At 41.5% G+C, this 16,712-nt stretch overlaps 1 protein-coding gene and 1 long non-coding RNA gene across 2 annotated transcripts in view; both read right to left on the bottom strand.

The window, feature by feature from the left end:
- Positions 1-1,973: 1,973 nt before the first annotated feature.
- apof (apolipoprotein F) lies at positions 1,974-12,948 on the bottom strand. The gene is made up of 6 exons (XM_083972397.1): positions 12,783-12,948; positions 10,879-11,418; positions 7,372-7,585; positions 6,462-6,725; positions 4,780-4,913; positions 1,974-4,177 (listed from the first exon to the last, which is right to left on the bottom strand). Exons 2-6 carry the CDS (start codon positions 11,353-11,355, stop codon positions 3,938-3,940), a joined length of 1,329 nt encoding a protein of 442 aa, XP_083828523.1. The 5' UTR covers positions 11,356-11,418; positions 12,783-12,948; the 3' UTR covers positions 1,974-3,937.
- LOC310986485 overlaps positions 1,974-16,712 on the bottom strand; it is a 252,456-nt gene continuing 237,717 nt past the window's right edge. The window contains exon 2 of the long non-coding RNA XR_014595410.1: positions 1,974-2,351. This is a non-coding gene — a long non-coding RNA (uncharacterized lncRNA). The remainder of the gene's footprint in view (positions 2,352-16,712) is intronic.

The following is a 16,712-nucleotide window of genomic DNA, read 5'->3' as shown; positions in this document are numbered from 1 at the left end:
TGTCCTCCCTAATTTTTTCAGTCACCAGCCGCCACTGGTGTACACACAATGCAAGATGCCTGTGACCCGTGATAACATTCCACGGCAGGAAGAATTGAGTGCCTGGTCTCATCTCAGCTCTGTGGAAATTCCTGTCATTGATGCTGATGTGGAACTGTTAATCGGAACCAACGTTCCAAAGGTAATGCAGCCATGGGAGGTGATAAACAGTAATGGTGAAGAACCCTATGCCGTCAAAACTCTGTTGGGCTGGGTTATCAATGGACCACTGAGAGGAGGCAGTGAGAGTAACAGCATCTGTCGCACCATTACTGCTAATCCAATATCCATTGCTCACATAGAGGAACTGAAGCAATACGACCACAATTGTAATGAAAGTTCAACAGATGGAAAGCCAGAGGTCAAAGGTGAGGCCATGGTAAACACTGTGATCATCAAAGATGCACCAAACGCAAAGGTGTTACAGTTGACTCAGAAGAGGAACGAAATAGGAGCATCTGTGTTGAGTAATGGGCTTGACATGACTCGACAAAAGAACAAAGTTGAGAAGGAGATGAGAGAATTCAGAGCCACGTTGGGTGAGCAAATCTTGCCTCTTGAAGATACTACGACAGCTGAGAACGCCATAATTCAGTGTTGCCAACAGGGAAAGATTCAGTGGTGGAACAGCCGCACTGAAAATTGAAACATCTGGAGTGAAGAAAAGCAGTTACGTTTACAAACTCGACCCAGTGCTGGAAAATGGGCTTTTGGGAATGGGAGGACAGCGCAGCAAAACAGCTATGCCAGATGACACGAAACATCTTGTCATTCTTGTTGAAGATCAGCACATCCCCACTCTCACTTTACGCCACATTAATGAACAGCTGGGACATTGTGGAAGAAATCACCTGCTTTCAGACTACGCTGGAGGCAAGCTCAAGATCTCTTATCACACATTTGGGATATTCACCTCTATTAAGGAGAAACAAAGTTGGATCGAGGACAAGAGAAGATTTGGCGCAGGAGATGTTGATCTTGTGGTGGACTCTTCTGCTCCTCTCAGATCCTGGCTGTTGGGGAGGGTACTATACAGACCTTTCCTGACACACAACGGTTTGTGCGGTCTGTCAAAGATCAGATCAAGTACAACATATTGGAGCGACTAATTATGAAGATCCTTCTTCCACTGGAAGCTGGTTGAAGGCTCTTATGAAGATTTACGTCATACGTTGGCGTCAAAGTTGGACTATGGACACATGAACATTATTGAATGGGACTTTTAAAAAATGCATAGTAATTGGCTCCAGTTGTTTGAGTGTGTTGAATTGTTGTGTTATTATACAGTAACAATTAGGGGCCGGTGTGTTGTAGCCAATTTGCATTTGTGTGTGTGTGTGTGTGTGTGTGTGTGTGTGGGTGTGAACGAATGAGTGTGGGTGTGTCAGTGGTGAGGCACTGTGGTTGGTAGGGTCTACCTGCACACCTGTGGGCTTGGGTGGTAATCAGGCAGACAGAGGTTAGATGAGGGAGACAGAGCTCAGTAGTGTCAGGGAATCAGGATCAGGGAAGCCACACAGTTTTTCAACCGTGTCTGTGTGTGTGTGAGAGGGCTGAATAAGTTTTGTATCACCGTCTTAGCATTTTTGTATGAGCTCATTTTTAAGTTTAATTAGCACCCGGCCTTTTGTAGGTGTTTTTTAAAGATGTAAAATTAATAAAGTGTCAAACTTATTGCCAATGGAGGACCTCATTTTTCACACACCACCAGGAGTTGAAAACGACTTCAGATTCCCTCAAGTGGCCTTTTTTTTGTTGGTAGCTAAATTGCCACTACAATCCCTTTAAGTAACGTTCATAACTGAATGATGAAGTGTTGGACTGTTGTTCAGTGTGATTGTGCAGCCACTGACTCTTCTCTTGTTGTGTTAATTGCAAACATCATGTCCTCTGCTCGGATACACAACACTGACAGAAAACTGCACACACACACACACGTTTAATATACAATTTATTAACATTTACAGGAAAAGAAACCACACATATGAAACAAAAAAACATTTAGTTACCAGTCTACTGTCCCTGCAGTTACACCAGAGGTGACAACGTGACTCTGACCCGACATGAGGTTTTCGAAAGGAGGAAGCAAAACGACAAGAATGAGGAAGGAGAGAAAACAGAGGAGGAGGAGAAATTTGATGAGTTTCCTGAGACCAGTTCTGTTTTAATGTCACCGCATAATATCATATGATCAGTTGTCTACTGTATGACTACTTTATCTGACTACGCAAAAATATGTTTTATTTCTTCATCTGAGGCTCAACTACTGTTACTGATCATTTACAGTTATATAATGTTATCGACTCTTTACACTGCAAAAATCAAAATCTTACCAAGAATATTTGTCTTATTTCTAGTCAAAATGTCTAATTTCTAGTCAAAATAAATCTAATTATACTTAAAATAAGACTCATCACATTTAAAAAGTAGTTTGTTTTTAGATAATTTTTACTTTTTTCAAGCAAATACTCCACTTAAAATAAGTAGAAAAATCTGACAGTGGATCAAGTTTTCCATTATTATTACAAGCACAAAAAACTTCCTTTCACTGGCAGATTTTTCTACTTATTTCAATTGAAAATTAGTTTGAAACTAATGGAAATTATCTAAAAACAAGTACATTTTTAGGTGATGAGTCTTATTTAAAGTGGAAAGAGATTAGTTTTGACTAGAAATGAGGCATTTTGACAAGAAATAAGACACATATTCTTGGAAAGATTTTGAGTTTTTGCAGTGTACTCTACTCTAACTGCATGTTCATTTTATTTTGTAAGGGTTACACTGTCTTCCTCTAAAAAGCAACAACAAAACAGCTAATTTACTTTGATTTACAAACTAAATGAATAAAAACAGTTGTGTTTAACTGTAAAATAAGGTGTGTGTGTGTGTGTGTGTGTGTGTGTGTGTGTGTGTGTGTGTGTGTGTGTGTGTGTGTGTGTGTGTGTGTGTGTGTGTGTGTGTGTGTGTGTGTGTGTGTGTGTGTGTGTGTGTGTGTGTGTGTGTGTGTGTGTGTGTGTGTGTGTGTGTGTGTGTGTGTGTGTGTGTGTGTGTGTGTGTGTGTGTGTGTGTGTATACCGTCTCAGAAACAGAAAAAAAGCTTCTTTTTTTTTTCAAGATGTGTTTGTGATAATCCACTGAGTAAAACAACACTGTCTGTAACCAAATCAACAACCGCGTCTGTGAACAAACACTGATCCTGTGTCTTTGATTTAAAGGGATAGTTCAACATTTTGGCACATTCTCCTCTCACCATAACCCCTATGGGAATGGCTAGTGGCTACGTCATCACATTCTAAAACATCACTTCCGTGTCCAATCGCAGGATATTCAGTATAGAAACAACAGGCAGAGCTGGGTCAAAAACACCGCGGGAGCTTTCAAATAAACATATATATTCATGTATATGAATTCAATGCACAATATAGTATATATATATCTTTTTTTTTTACCGTAAAAAAAAAAGAGAGAGAGAGAGAAGATGAACGTAACGTGGGACGAAAGTAACAAAGCGATTTTCTCCGAGCAGATATGTCTAACTTTGTCAGCATGTACATCATGTATAACCTAACAGAAAAAATCTTGAGGTTATGTCTCACTTTGACCGAATTACATTCAAGAACCAGCTGTTTTCAATGACTGAAAGTGATTTCAACTCGGTGATTTATATCGATCGATCAGCTGTGTTTACCGTTTCAGGTGTCATAGATGGTTAGACAGATTAATTAGTCCAACACATCCTAAAGTTTGACTTGTCAGAGTTTTTCAGTTATGAGATAATTAAAGGTGATGAACCTACTGCTGTGACTATAGGGGTTATGGTGAGAGGAGAATTTGATAAAATATTGAACTATCCCTTTAAAAAACATCAAAACATAAACTGATGAACCCTCGGCTGCGTCTACTGGATGGTGATGACACCTTCCTCCCAGCTGAACTGGTTCACCAGCACATCGTCGTCTTCCTGCTTCATGGAGTTGAGCAGGTACCTGACGCCGGCCTTCACGCCGGTCTTCACGCCGGCGCCCAGCGCGTAGCCCGCCACGCCGGCCGTGCCGCCCGTGGCCACCATGAGCGCGTCGGTGCCCAGGTCCACGGCGCTGAGGATGGCCCTCTCCTTGGCCGTCGCCGAGCAGTTCACCTGTTGTGGTATTTTTTTTAGAAAAATGACATAAAATGTTGAAAACAACCAGACCAATGAAAAGAAAGTTATGCCACGTTGTAAAGGGGAGCGTCCCACAGCCCTATGTTCCCACTGGACTCTCTCTACACTGCAAAAACTCAAAATCTTTCCAAGAATATTTGTCTTATTTCTTGTCAAAATGTCTCATTTCTAGTCAAAACTACTCTCTTTCCACTTCATCACCCAAAAATGAACTTGTTTTTAGATCATTTTCACTTGTTTCAAACAAATTTTCACTTGAAATAAGTAGAAAAATCGGTTAGTGAAAGCAAATTTTTTGTGCTTGTACTAATAAGGAAGAAAAACTTGCTCCACTATCAGATATTTCTACTTATTTCAAGTGAGAATATGCTTTAACGAAGTAAAAAGTGTCTAAAATTAAGCTACTTTTTAATGTGAGGAGTCTTATTTTAAGTACAATGAGATTTGTTTTGACTAGAAATAAGACAAATATTCTTGGTAAGAGTTTGAAAAGGAGAAGGAAAAGTAAAGGCCCAAATAGGACGATATATAGGCTACGTTCTATATATATATACTGTATGTTATTTTTTTCTACAGACCGAGGCGTAGTACACGGCCGTGCCCAGGTTGTAGAGCGTGCTGACGGCCGGGATCCACTCCACCACGTTGTACACTCGCTCCTCGCTCTTGTTGATGCAGCTCCTCGGGGCGCTGCGCCTCATCCGAGCTCGACCTGTTGTGGTATGTGGAGAGTAATGTGAGTGTGTTGCTGTATGTAAAGAGGGAGACAATAAAGACTAACTAGAAAAAGATAGCATTTCCTGAAGAAAATGAGTGTGAATGCTGAAAGCAGCTGAACGCTGTTGCTGAAGCAATGCTGAATGAGCTGAAGAAATTGTTGAATCAATGCTAAATTAGTTGATGAAACTGCTAAAGCAATGTTGAAAAGACTAATGTTAGAGTAGAGTAGAGTAGAGTAGAGAGTAGAGGAATACTTTATTCATCCCTAGGAGGGAAAAAGCTGAAACATATAACTTGTAGTGTGAGATGAATGCCTTTTTAAAGGTAAAAAGCAGTAGAAATACTAAAAGGAGAAGAGAACATTGAAATCCTGCATGTTTAAATGTAATGGTTAAATAGTTGAAATCTGCAGCTAACCTGACAGGAAGGACAACTGATGAACCAGCACTAACATAGCCGAAGCAATGGCTATGAATATATTTAAAAGTAGAAGATGTGAGACTTTGTATGAAATGGCTGGAAATTACATGAATTGTCGAAGAAAAGTTTGAAAAATTCCTGAATTAAGAAAAAAGTTAATGCCTACTGAAATACATTGTAACGTGACAGCAGAAGAACATTGTTGAAGCATATAGATCGAGCATTAGCTGAGGAGTAGAACATGTAAACAGCAGGTTTAATGGTGTGAAATGGTTGAGAAGAGCCTCAGTAGTTTAGGATACGTGTAAAACAATGTGTTCAACATGACCAAAATGGGGAAATGTGTATTTTCAGTTTAAATAGCTAAAGAACAATATTAACAGCAACGAGTCCATTAAAGCAGAAGTAAGCGATCCGGTCGTTTTGGCTAATGCTGCGTTCCAGGCAGGCTTTTGAAACCGTAAATTACAGCTTCAAGTCACGACTTACGACTTTGTAGCGTTCCAGGCAACCCACTCGTGTTTCTCCGACCTGTTTTACCTGTGAAAGTCACTATAACGGCCACTCGTAACTTCTGACCCGTGAAGTCGTACCAGATCGAACTGGTACGAGTTCACAGGTCGGAAAAACACGAGTTACGAGTTTCCTTGAACGCACCATAACTTCCTGTCAGCCGATGGAGTTAGCAGCCCCCGCCCTCGTCATGGATCTATTGGTCCTCGTCCCTACATCACCACATTCAGGCGCATCCCTTGGCTGCACACACAGAGAGGACTGCCCCTTTATGCCGTTCTCTCTCCTCATTGGATAAAGGTTGTAGGATACAAGGAAAGTTTTCTCCTGGGCTCAGAGCAGAGCAGAGTGACTGACAGACCCGTGTTTCAGACCAAACACTCTATGTAAGTGATTGCTGTCGGAAGATACAACTATTTAAGACTTATATTAACACAAAAATATCGCTTACTTCTGCTTTAACTACAACAGGAAGATAGAGAGGTACATACAAAACTTTCTGACCTGACAACTGTAGGAAAAGTGTGTGTGTGTGTGCGTGTGTGTGTGTGGTAGTTAGTGTGTGTCCATTTGTGTGTGTGACAAGACTAACTAAAGACTAACTGACCTGACTCCTCCTCCTCCTCCTCCTCGGCGCTGCACCGGCGGATCCAGCACTCGGACCCTGAGGAGTCTGATGGCGACGACGGCATGACGCGGCTGCCTCTCCTCAGCACCGCCCGGTACATGTTGTGTGTTGTCGTCCCGGTGCTGGTGACGCCGGCGCACCGAGCTCCCAGTCGCTCACAGCTGCTCACGGCCTCTTCCAGACTCTCTGTGGTCCCGTCCACGGCCGCTCCGACCAGCGTGGTGGCGTTCACCCTGGTCCAGCCTGTGTGGTATATTGATGTGTTGATGAATACTCATAGTACACTGTAAAAACTCAACATCTTTCCAAGAATATTTGTCTCATTTCTAGTCAAAACTAATCTCTTTCCACTTAAAATAAGACTCATCACCTAAAAATTACCTTGTTTTTAGATAATTTTCACTTAAATTCACAATAAATAGAAAAATCTGCCAGTGAAAGTAAGTTTTTTGTGCTTGTAATAAGGAAGAAAAACTTGATCCACTGTCAGATTTTTCTACTTATTTTAAGTGAAAATCTGCTTGAAAGAAGTAAAAAGTGTCTAAAAACAAGCTGCTTTTAATATGATGAGTCTTATTTTAAGTAGAATGAGATTTGTTTTGACTAGAAATTACATTTTGACTAGAAATAAGACAAATATTCTTGCTAAGATACTTGAGTTTTTGCAGTGTAATGCTGCATTAGCATCAAAACAAAGAAGGCTAAATAAAAAACGATAAAACATACATAGTCTAAGAAAAAAAAAGGAAAAGTTAGGGGGAGGGGCCCACTTTAGTATTCTTTAAGGGGGCCCAGAATTCCTAGCAACGGCCCTGCATACAAACAAAGAAGAACATACAATACTTTAAGTTATTAAAGTAAGAAAATTAAGGTGGATAATACACTACACCTGCACAACGCCCCTCCGGCTTCGAGGACGAGGAGGAGGAGGAGGAGGAGGAAGATGTTGGTTCTTCTCCCATCAGCCCCAGCTGCTGGATGTTAAACATCACGGCCTCCATGTGGCGGTCCGTAGTAGTACTCTGCGAAGATGCCGGTGGTGTAGACGCCGACGCCGACTTCTTCCTCGTCATCCTCATCCTCCTCTCTATCAGACTCTGCACCTGTAGGAGAATAAAAGTGAAAATCATATGATATGACCTCATGTTTTGGTATAGGCGCTATTATTAGGATTGCGAAACCCAGGACACCTGAGATTTGAACTAGGTTACCATGACAACCTGACAAAAACATCAGGACAGCCAGGAAATATTGGTAAATGCACCACACACACACACACACACACACTGCAAAAGCTCAAAATCTTCCCAAGAATATTTGTCTTATTTCTTGTCAAAATGTCTCATTTCTAGTCAAAACTAATCTCTTTTCACATAAAAAATAAGAACCATCACCTAAAAATGAACTTGTTTTTTAGATCATTTCCATTTGTTTCGAACAAATTTTCACTTGAAATAAGTAGAAAAATCTGCCAGTCAAAGCAAGTTTTTTGTAGCCTACTTGTAATAAGAAAGAAAAACTTGCTCCACTATCAGATTTTTCTACTTATTTCAAGTGAAAATCTGCTTGAGAGAAGTAAAAAAGTGTCTTAAAACAAACTACTTTTTAATGTGATGAGTCTTATTTTAAGTAGAATGAGATTTGTTTTGACTAGAAATAAGACAAATATTCTTGGTTTGAGTTGATATTTTGAGTTTTTGCAGTGCATAGTGATAAGAACCAAAGTCCAAGATAAATTATACTAAGCTCCCTCTTTTCCCTTTTGGGTTAAAGGGATATTCCGGCGTAAATTTAACCCATGGTCCAACGCACCGTAACACCGAGTTAGACCCCCCCTCGAGAGATTAAGTCTGCTAACCGCCAGCTTCTCCAGTTGTAGCAACGTTAGCAATGGCCGTTCCATACCAAACAGCGCAGTATATTGATCCACTATCCACCGATCAAAAAGCCACTTACAGCCACAAATAATGCTCAGAACAGCACCAAACATCATCAACAGTACAAACAGGGTCCCAGCCCATAATACGAGGCATCAAACATCTGTTAACTTAGCCTGGTTTCTATTGAAAAGAGACGAAAACAACAACTCACCCACTCTGCTCCAGTTATACGCTATGCAGCAACTTTCCGTGTCCGAGTCCAGGCACTGACAACGCACGTCCGAGTCTTCCTAGCAGCACAAACATCTGGTTTCAGTGGCCACCGACATGCATTGACCACCACACTGACCACATATGTCCATATAATGCAGCCAAGTTCCTATGTATCTTGCCTATCAGTTTATAAAAGTTATTATCGAGTGTTCACAGGGAAATGAACGGAGAGAATCACGTAAACAAGTGCGAGATCAGACGCGACGTCACACACATGATCAGGACGCCGTTCGTTGCGGAAGAGACTGTCTGTAACACATTGAAGCAGACATAACAGAAGGGACAACACGGCTGAGTTTATGGAGTTTGAGAACAACAACGACTGGTTTCATTTCGATGGGCGCCACTATCAGTTTGAGACAGAGTTTACTGAAGACAAGCTGAAGGAAATGGAGGAGTAAAGTGAAAGAGGGGCAGCTTCGGTGGGGGCTATGTGCTGGAAATGGAGGCTAAAAGTGACAGAGGGAGAGAGCTGGTGGAGTCTAAAGGCTGGACCCCGGGGAATCAAGTGGTCAGTGTGGTGGTCACTGCCTGTCGGTGCCAGATGTTTGTGCTGAAACCAGGGGCGTCTCTAGGATTTTGACACATCCGGGGCTTAGCCCGGAAGAGTGACACATGCAATATATGCGCGCGCAGAGCGCGCGCCGAAATTTTTAGGCATAGAGACATTCTCCATCATTGGTGAAAAAGGTGAAAACGATGCAATCCACAGATCATCAAATGAATGACCCATTTTGAATTTAGTTCTATGTACTGACATTAGCTAGCTACGTAACAACACATTGTGTTTCCATTTAACACATTAGCAGCTACAGTAAAAGAGGCAGGCTGTGCGGGATCCCTGTCTGCTAACTAGCTGCTATCATGCATGAAAAAGAAAATAAACAAGATGGTTCGATGTTATAGCACATTAACTTCAGCAACTTTCCCCTCTAGAAGAAGCCCAAACTTAGTTATTTCTAGGTACACAATTCTCACACCCTACAATTGCATTTACAGATGCCAATAATTACAGATTGCTTTTTTTCTCATGTAATATCAACCAGAGCAATATCAACTAGCTGCTAGCTAGCTAACGTTAGCTACTACCCTCTTGTAGTTCCAGCTGCAACACTCTTTTCGAAATTATACATTTTTACATAATTTCTATTCCCATTACCTTTTTGATTGCTGACCACCTTTGGGGGAAAACATGGAAATCTTTTTTGTGGCATCTTGATACACTTTAGCTGCTACTAGCTACCAAAAGACAGCTGCAGCTTGCTGTTGTCAAACCTGCCTGCTGTCAGGTATTTGTTGTCAAGTTAAATGCGCCGCTGTTTTGGGTGAATGATGTCAAGTGCGACCTGGAGGTGTTAACCACTTGTGTGCCAAAGCCAAAGTAGTGGCTTTTTAAAAATATAATTAATTGTTACTCAAACCTGTCCAAAAACACTGTTTTATCGAAGCATCAACATAAGATAACCGTAGTTTGAGGATGTGATCTTAAAAAAAAAAAAAAAAAAAAAAAAAAAAAAAATTTTTTTTTTTTTTTTTTTTTTGAAAATTAATATTCGGGGCTAATTAAAAAACATCCGGGGCTTTAGCCCCGAATGTTTTAGCCTAGGGACGCCACTGGCTGAAACCAGATGTTTGTGCTGCCAGTCGGACTCGGATGTGTGTCAGTGCCTGGACTCGGACACGGAAAGTTGCTGCATAGCGTATAACTGGAGCAGAGTGGGTGAGTTGTTTTCGTCTCTTTTCAATAGAAACCAGGCTAAGCTAACAGATGTTTGATGCCTCGTATTATGGGCTGGGAACCTGTTTGTACTGTTGATGATGTTTGGTGCTGTTCTGAGCATTATTTGTGGCTGTAAGTGGCTTTTTGATCGGTGGATAGTGGATCCGTATACTGCAATGTTTGGTATGGTGCGGTCATTGCTAACGTTGCTACAACTGGAGAAGCTGGCGGTTAGCAGACTTAATCTCTCGAGGGGGGGGGTCTAACTCGGCGTTGGATCATGGGTTAAATTTACGCCGGAATATCCCTTTAAGGTTGCCAAATCATCTGATAAACAGGATGAGGCCGGTACACCCAACACACACACATAGCCTGGGTTTGATATAAAAAGGCATGTCACTCTTTGTAATGTTGGGATTTGTCTCAACCCTACGCTGGTTACGGTGCCGTGTTGAAATAAAGAGATCCCCATGTGATGCCAGCTGTGTCTCGACCATCTGATTCCTCATTTGTTTCAACACACCTCCATCAGCAGCTCGTCCGTGTCGGCCGGCCCCAGCAGCTCGTACAGCTTCAGCACCAGCGTCTGGGCCTCGTGTGGGCATCCGGCCGCCACCAGCACCGGCGCCAGGGACAGACCCAGCAGCTCCCGGGGCAACGCCGAGCTCAGAGGGTCGTCCATGGCGCTGGCCGACAGAAGCTCCTCACAGCTGACGGTCCCCTGGTTGTCGTGCAGATGCTCCCGGAGCGCCGGCGCGTCGAACTTCTCCCTGAGCTCTGATATCACACGTTCGGCCGACTGGATCAGCTCCTCCTCCTCCTCTTTCTGCACGACCGGATCAGTCTGGAGTTGAGATCCTAGAAAGGACCGATGCTCCTCCTCCTCGACGGGTCCCAGAGGCAGAGCGCTCCTCTCTGGAGGAGGTGCAGCTCGGCACAGAACCTGTTCATTCAGCAGCAGCTGGATCACAACCAGCCACTTAAGCCTGGAGGACATCATTCCTCTGCTGGAGCTCAAAGCTTCAAAGCTTCAAAGCTTCAAAGCCACCGCAGCCGTAAAACACTGAGGCACAAAGAAGGAACAAGACACATTTTAAAGGCATTCAGAAAAGAAAATTGAATTTGAGACCAATATGAGTCTTAACATTAGTGTAATCACTCATCTATCAGACAATGGAGCCCAAACTTTGTGCAAAATTCTATTTCCGAGTAAAAGTACTGTAAAAATGGGGTCGTTTTTTTTCCGCCTATGTTCCCACAGTTCTAAGATTTTTCTCAAAATTAGGCCCTATGTTTCCACTGGACTCTATCTATCTATCTGGCCTGTCTAGCCTCTACCGGGTCTTTTTACTAAACTTAACCAACTCTTTTCTTCATTGCCTAAACACAACCAATGGTGGGACCAAAGGGCTGTGGGAACATAGGGCCTAATTTTCAGTGATAACAAAAGTTAGAAATGTGGGAACGGCTGAGGGAACATAGGAATGACCCCGATATGGGATAATGTAGCAAGCCTACTAGCTAACAGTTAGCTACGTTAGCTAAAAACACTCGCACACACACACACATACACAGTATACACACCGAGCTCGGTCTCGCCCCAAACATTGAATATTCCGCCTGCTCGATAACGACCAATCAAATTTGTTTTCCTTACTCTGGTAAACTCGTGCGGCAACTCGTGGAAACTGGCGACAAACAGGACAAACGGCCATTTCTGAACACCTTTAATAATCTGGTAACCCTTTAATTTACAGGCTGTTAATTAGTTACGTGATAATGTCAAGAAATAGCCAAGAAATAACCGTCAATTTCATAGTAATGTCTCATGTTTTTCATAAAGGCAAAAGATTACACCTGCTTTTCATGCTTTGAATTTTTTTGGAAAGGCCAGAATTTTTCTCCACCAAGTCCTTGCAATCAATCGTTACTTCTTTCTTGGCTATATTTTCTCAACACTACCATGAAATTGACTGTTATTTCTATGCTATTTCTATACATTATGATGAACAAAAGGGTGGATTTAAAAGACATGACATGAGGTTTTATTGTTTATTGACTTTGTAAATCTGTTCATTTTACTCATGAGCCGTGAACCGGCTGCACCTGTCAGTCACTCTGCTGATGTGACAAAAACAGGTTTCTTTATATTGACACAGTGCAGACAGCGCGACAGTATAAGCAAATAACTGGTTTGTAATGTTGTTTTTAGTATTACAATACATACAGAATATATTAAAACAATCTGCCTCCAAACAAATATCTGCAAAAAGTCCAACAGGGAGTACAATTAGTTCATGAAATTAGTTGATATCTTTCAAATCTTTTCAAATGTGCCGTGCAAAAACATCTGAGCATGTCCTGCTTTTCCTGCACTGGTTTAAAATAATAGAAAATGTTGTATCTTTTGGGATTTTGTGGACTTACCTCAATGATACTGAGACCTGGAGTCCCCGAGTCCCAGAGTGTGGCAGTGCAATCAAGATGGCTTCAGTCGAGTATAGGATGCACTTTGCTGCTTTTCCTCTTGTTTCCCCCGTTTTTTTGTTTTTTTTCTCCTCCAAACATGCATGGCGATCTTCTTTTCTCTTTGGCCTCCAATGAGAATCTGCTTCTTCTTTACACATGACATCCCACAGCCCTCCCTCTGTCTCCTCTGTCTTTCAGCTCCGCTCTTCTCTTTGGCCTCGTTGCTCAACGGGGGGATCAAGGCTTGAATATTGATTCACGTGGGGAAAGTCCATGTGTTTCTAAAGGAGTTTTGTTTGTCTGCCCTGTTATCCTCCTGTCCCCCCCGGTCCCTCTCCACCCCCGCCCCCCCGTGCTGCCTCTCTCACAGGCCGTAGGTTTTTGTTTTTGACCCAAATACTTGAAAGAAGTCTTCCCTCATGCCGTGAGCAATTTTTTTCCTCTTATAGAGTGAAGAAGTGAAGTGAAGTGAAAAACAGGCTTCAAGTCAAGTTACTTCAAATTATCACAAAACTCTGTATTACAAATTATAATTGGTGTATTTTTGTTGTTCACACGTTACACTGCAAAAAACTCAAAATCTTACCAAGAATATTTGTCTTATTTCAGTTATTTCCAGTCAAAACAAATCTCATTCTACCTAAAATAAGACTCATCACATAAAAAGTAGCTTGTTTTTAAACACTTTTCACTTCTTTCAAGCAGATTTTCACTTGAAATAAGTAGAAAAATCTGATAGTGGAGCAAGTTTTTCTTTCTTATTACAAGCACACAAAAAAACCTGCTTTCACTGGCAGATTTTTCTACTTATTTCAAGTGAAAATTAGTTTGAAACAAGTGAAAATGATCTAAAAACAAGTTCATTTTTAGGTGATGAGTCTTATTTTAAGTGGAAAGAGATTAGTTTTGACTAGAAATGAGACATTTTGACAAGAAATAATACAAATATTCTTGGAAAGATTTTGAGTTTTTGCAGTGTGTCTTCCCTTATTATGTAAAACGCAGCGTTTCCTGTTTTTATTCACACCAGAGAAAGTTCATGTCTGAGCAATAAGACGAGAACAGCCTGAACGTGCCTGAAGGCATCATGCTGCTTTTAACGAAGTCTGGGCTTCACTTTATAAGCAGCCTGGGCCCATGCTGCTCGTATGTAATGTCCGTCTTGTATTGAAATAAGCCTATATTTCAAGCTTGTTTGTAGCGGAAGCTTCTCGAAGCTCCTCTTCCCGGTTCGTCCAAATTTGACGAACTGGCAGCATGGAGGTATTTGGATGTTTTTTGGTGTGTCTTTTTGTTACGAAGACAGTTGGTATCCATTTGCAACCGTTATATGGACATGCACTGCTACGCCGAGACCCCCTGTAACTCAGAGAAGCCACGGAGGACTCTGAAACTTCTCCCAGCCCTTAGGGGGAGTAGATAATGAGTAATGAGAAATTTCAATTTTGGGTGAACTATCCCTTTAAATGTCCAGTGTGTCCAGTGTACGTACATCTAGCGTTCAGATTCTAGTTTGCAGCGCTCACTCTCTCGTTCGCACTCACCCCTCCCCTCGGCAAAGTGACGGTGGCCTCCGAGGAGAAAACAACTTGGACAACTGGGAGTATTTGAGGAGCATGGAGCGATGAGGTGAAGATCTAAACCATTTTACGATATGTCTGCTGTTTCCTCCTCCTACTTTTATTTATGAACGCAAAACTCGTGAAACGTGCTCTCTGGCTGGATGGATTTTCCTTTTTTTTTTTTTTTCATTCTGCCGTACAAACATGGCAGCACAAGATGGCAACGCTCTCTAAAGCAAGACCCTTGCTATATGTATATATAAAAGAATAATTATAAGTCTACGAAATTAGATACATTACCTGTACATTTATACAAATATTCATGGGTAGTATATTCAGATTTTGCTAATAAACCTTGACAATTATTACACACTGGACCTTTAACGAGATTTCAAAATCCTCCGTAGGTTATTATTACTCAAATACATTGTGAAGATTTTTTCCATTCGATTCAAATTCAAACTTAATTTCTTCATTTGTGCAATGATCAAAAATGAACTTAATTTACTTTATCACTGTAACAGTTTAAAAATCAGCTGCAAAACATACATAAATGAATTACATATCAATGTTTGACTAGTCTGACATCCACCCAACTGCTGAGATCAATAATAAAACTTCTAAAAATTGAGGGTTTGATCCAGATGATTAAAACCAAGACTGGATTATCTGATCTAATCCGATCTCATAATCCATTTTGTTTTAGTTTCTGAACAACTCATTTTCAAGATTTGATCCAATCAATGATCTAAAATCCGATCAGATTACTTTTGAACAACTGGGAGATAAAACCTGCTCGTCTAGCTTCTCTCTGGTTCTGGTTGTATTCTTCTTTGCACCGTGAGCAACGTTTAGTACAAAAGGCCACTCACTTTATTCACATCCAGAAGAGACTTGAGCCTCCTCTCACTTCCTCACACTCACTTGTTTCTCTCTGTTACACACTCTCTCTTTCTGTCCTGACACAAAGAAACAGCTTTAATTCAGTCCGAGTACTCCAGAGTTTTTTATCCTCCTCTCGTTAAGCTGGACAAAGCTCATCCCTGAACAAATGGGTCAGTGTGGGGAAAAAAAACAAAAAACAGCATCAGATTCATCAAGGGGGAAGAGAAACATCAAAGTCTTGTTGTGTCACAAAGGTGAAGTTTAAAGGAATAGTTCACCCAAAATTCAAATTCCACTCATTATCTCCTCCCCCTCATGTGGACTAAGGGCTGGGAGAAGTTTCAGAGTCCTCCGTGGCTTCTCTGAGTTACAGGGGGTCTCGGCGTAGCAGTGCATGTCCATATAACGGTTGCAAATGGATACCAACTGTCTTCGTAACAAAAAGACACACCAAAAAACATCCAAATACCTCCATGCTGCTCGTATGTAATGTCCGTCTTGTATTGAAGCCCCAACATGAGAAATTGTTCCGCCGGTGATTTGCACTGATACAGGAAGAGCAGTGAACCGAAACACTGGGAGCTTCCGCTACAAACAAGCTTAAAACATAGACCTAATTAATTTTTTCGGAACAATTTCTCATGTTTGGGCTTCAGTACAAGAGGGACATTACAGACGAGCACTATGGAGGTATTTGGATGTTTTTTGGTGTGTCTTTTTGGACGAAAAAGAGCCCATTCACAACCATTATGGACATGCAGTGCTACGCCGAGACCCCCTGTAACTCAGAGAAGCCACGGAGGACTCTGAAACTTCTCCCAGCCCTTAGTCCACATGAGGGGGAGGAGATAATGAGTGAAATTTGAATTTTGGGTGAACTATCCCTTTAAAGACTCTCAAGACTCAACAGGCTGATTTAGTTTCACAATAAAGTGACGGACACAGTTAAAGGCTAATGCTAAGCTAACAGTCCATATGATCAATAACATGATGTGAATATTGATCGATACTGATGTTCTAATAAACCAAACAAACTCATCTTATTGTCAAACCCCACAAACAGGAAGCTGTCTGCACAACTTCGTGACCGGTCCTTCGCTTTATTGTGACTTTATTGTGACTTTATTGTGACCGGTCCCTCTCTTTATCGTGTCCTGTTGTGTTGGGAGTTTCTGTCAAACTAATGATATTTTTTTAATGTCTGTTTGTATCTCTGTGTGTGTTTTCTGCGGCTGCAGTGGTTTGACCCCTCAGGGCCACCGTACCCCAGAGTCCAATCATCCACCACCAGAAGCTGCTGATGCTGTCGTTTGGTTGATAAACCGTCACACTCTCGTTTAATGTGAGTCACCAAAGTGATTCACGTTCACACTGTTTGTCTCAGTGCAATTATCACATCTGAGTCTGTTGTTACACTAAGTAAATATTTAAATTAAAGTTG

The sequence above is a fragment of the Trachurus trachurus genome (assembly GCF_905171665.1).
Source record: "Trachurus trachurus genome assembly, chromosome: 5".
Taxonomy (NCBI): Eukaryota; Metazoa; Chordata; class Actinopteri; order Carangiformes; family Carangidae; genus Trachurus; species Trachurus trachurus.
Note: the sequence above shows the minus strand (reverse complement) of the source record. Positions and strands in the feature narration are given on the sequence as shown.

Excerpts from the sequence above, each read along its gene's own strand:
- apof (XM_083972397.1), bottom strand. The coding sequence starts at position 11,355 with ATGATGTCCTCCAGGCTTAAGTGGCTGGTTGTGATCCAGCTGCTGCTG. Across the intron at positions 7,586-10,878 it reads CGGACGAGCTGCTGATGGAG|GTGCAGAGTCTGATAGAGAG; the intron begins GTGTGTTGAAAC and ends ATTCTCCTACAG. Across the intron at positions 4,178-4,779 it reads CGGCCGTGTACTACGCCTCG|GTGAACTGCTCGGCGACGGC; the intron begins GTCTGTAGAAAA and ends ATACCACAACAG.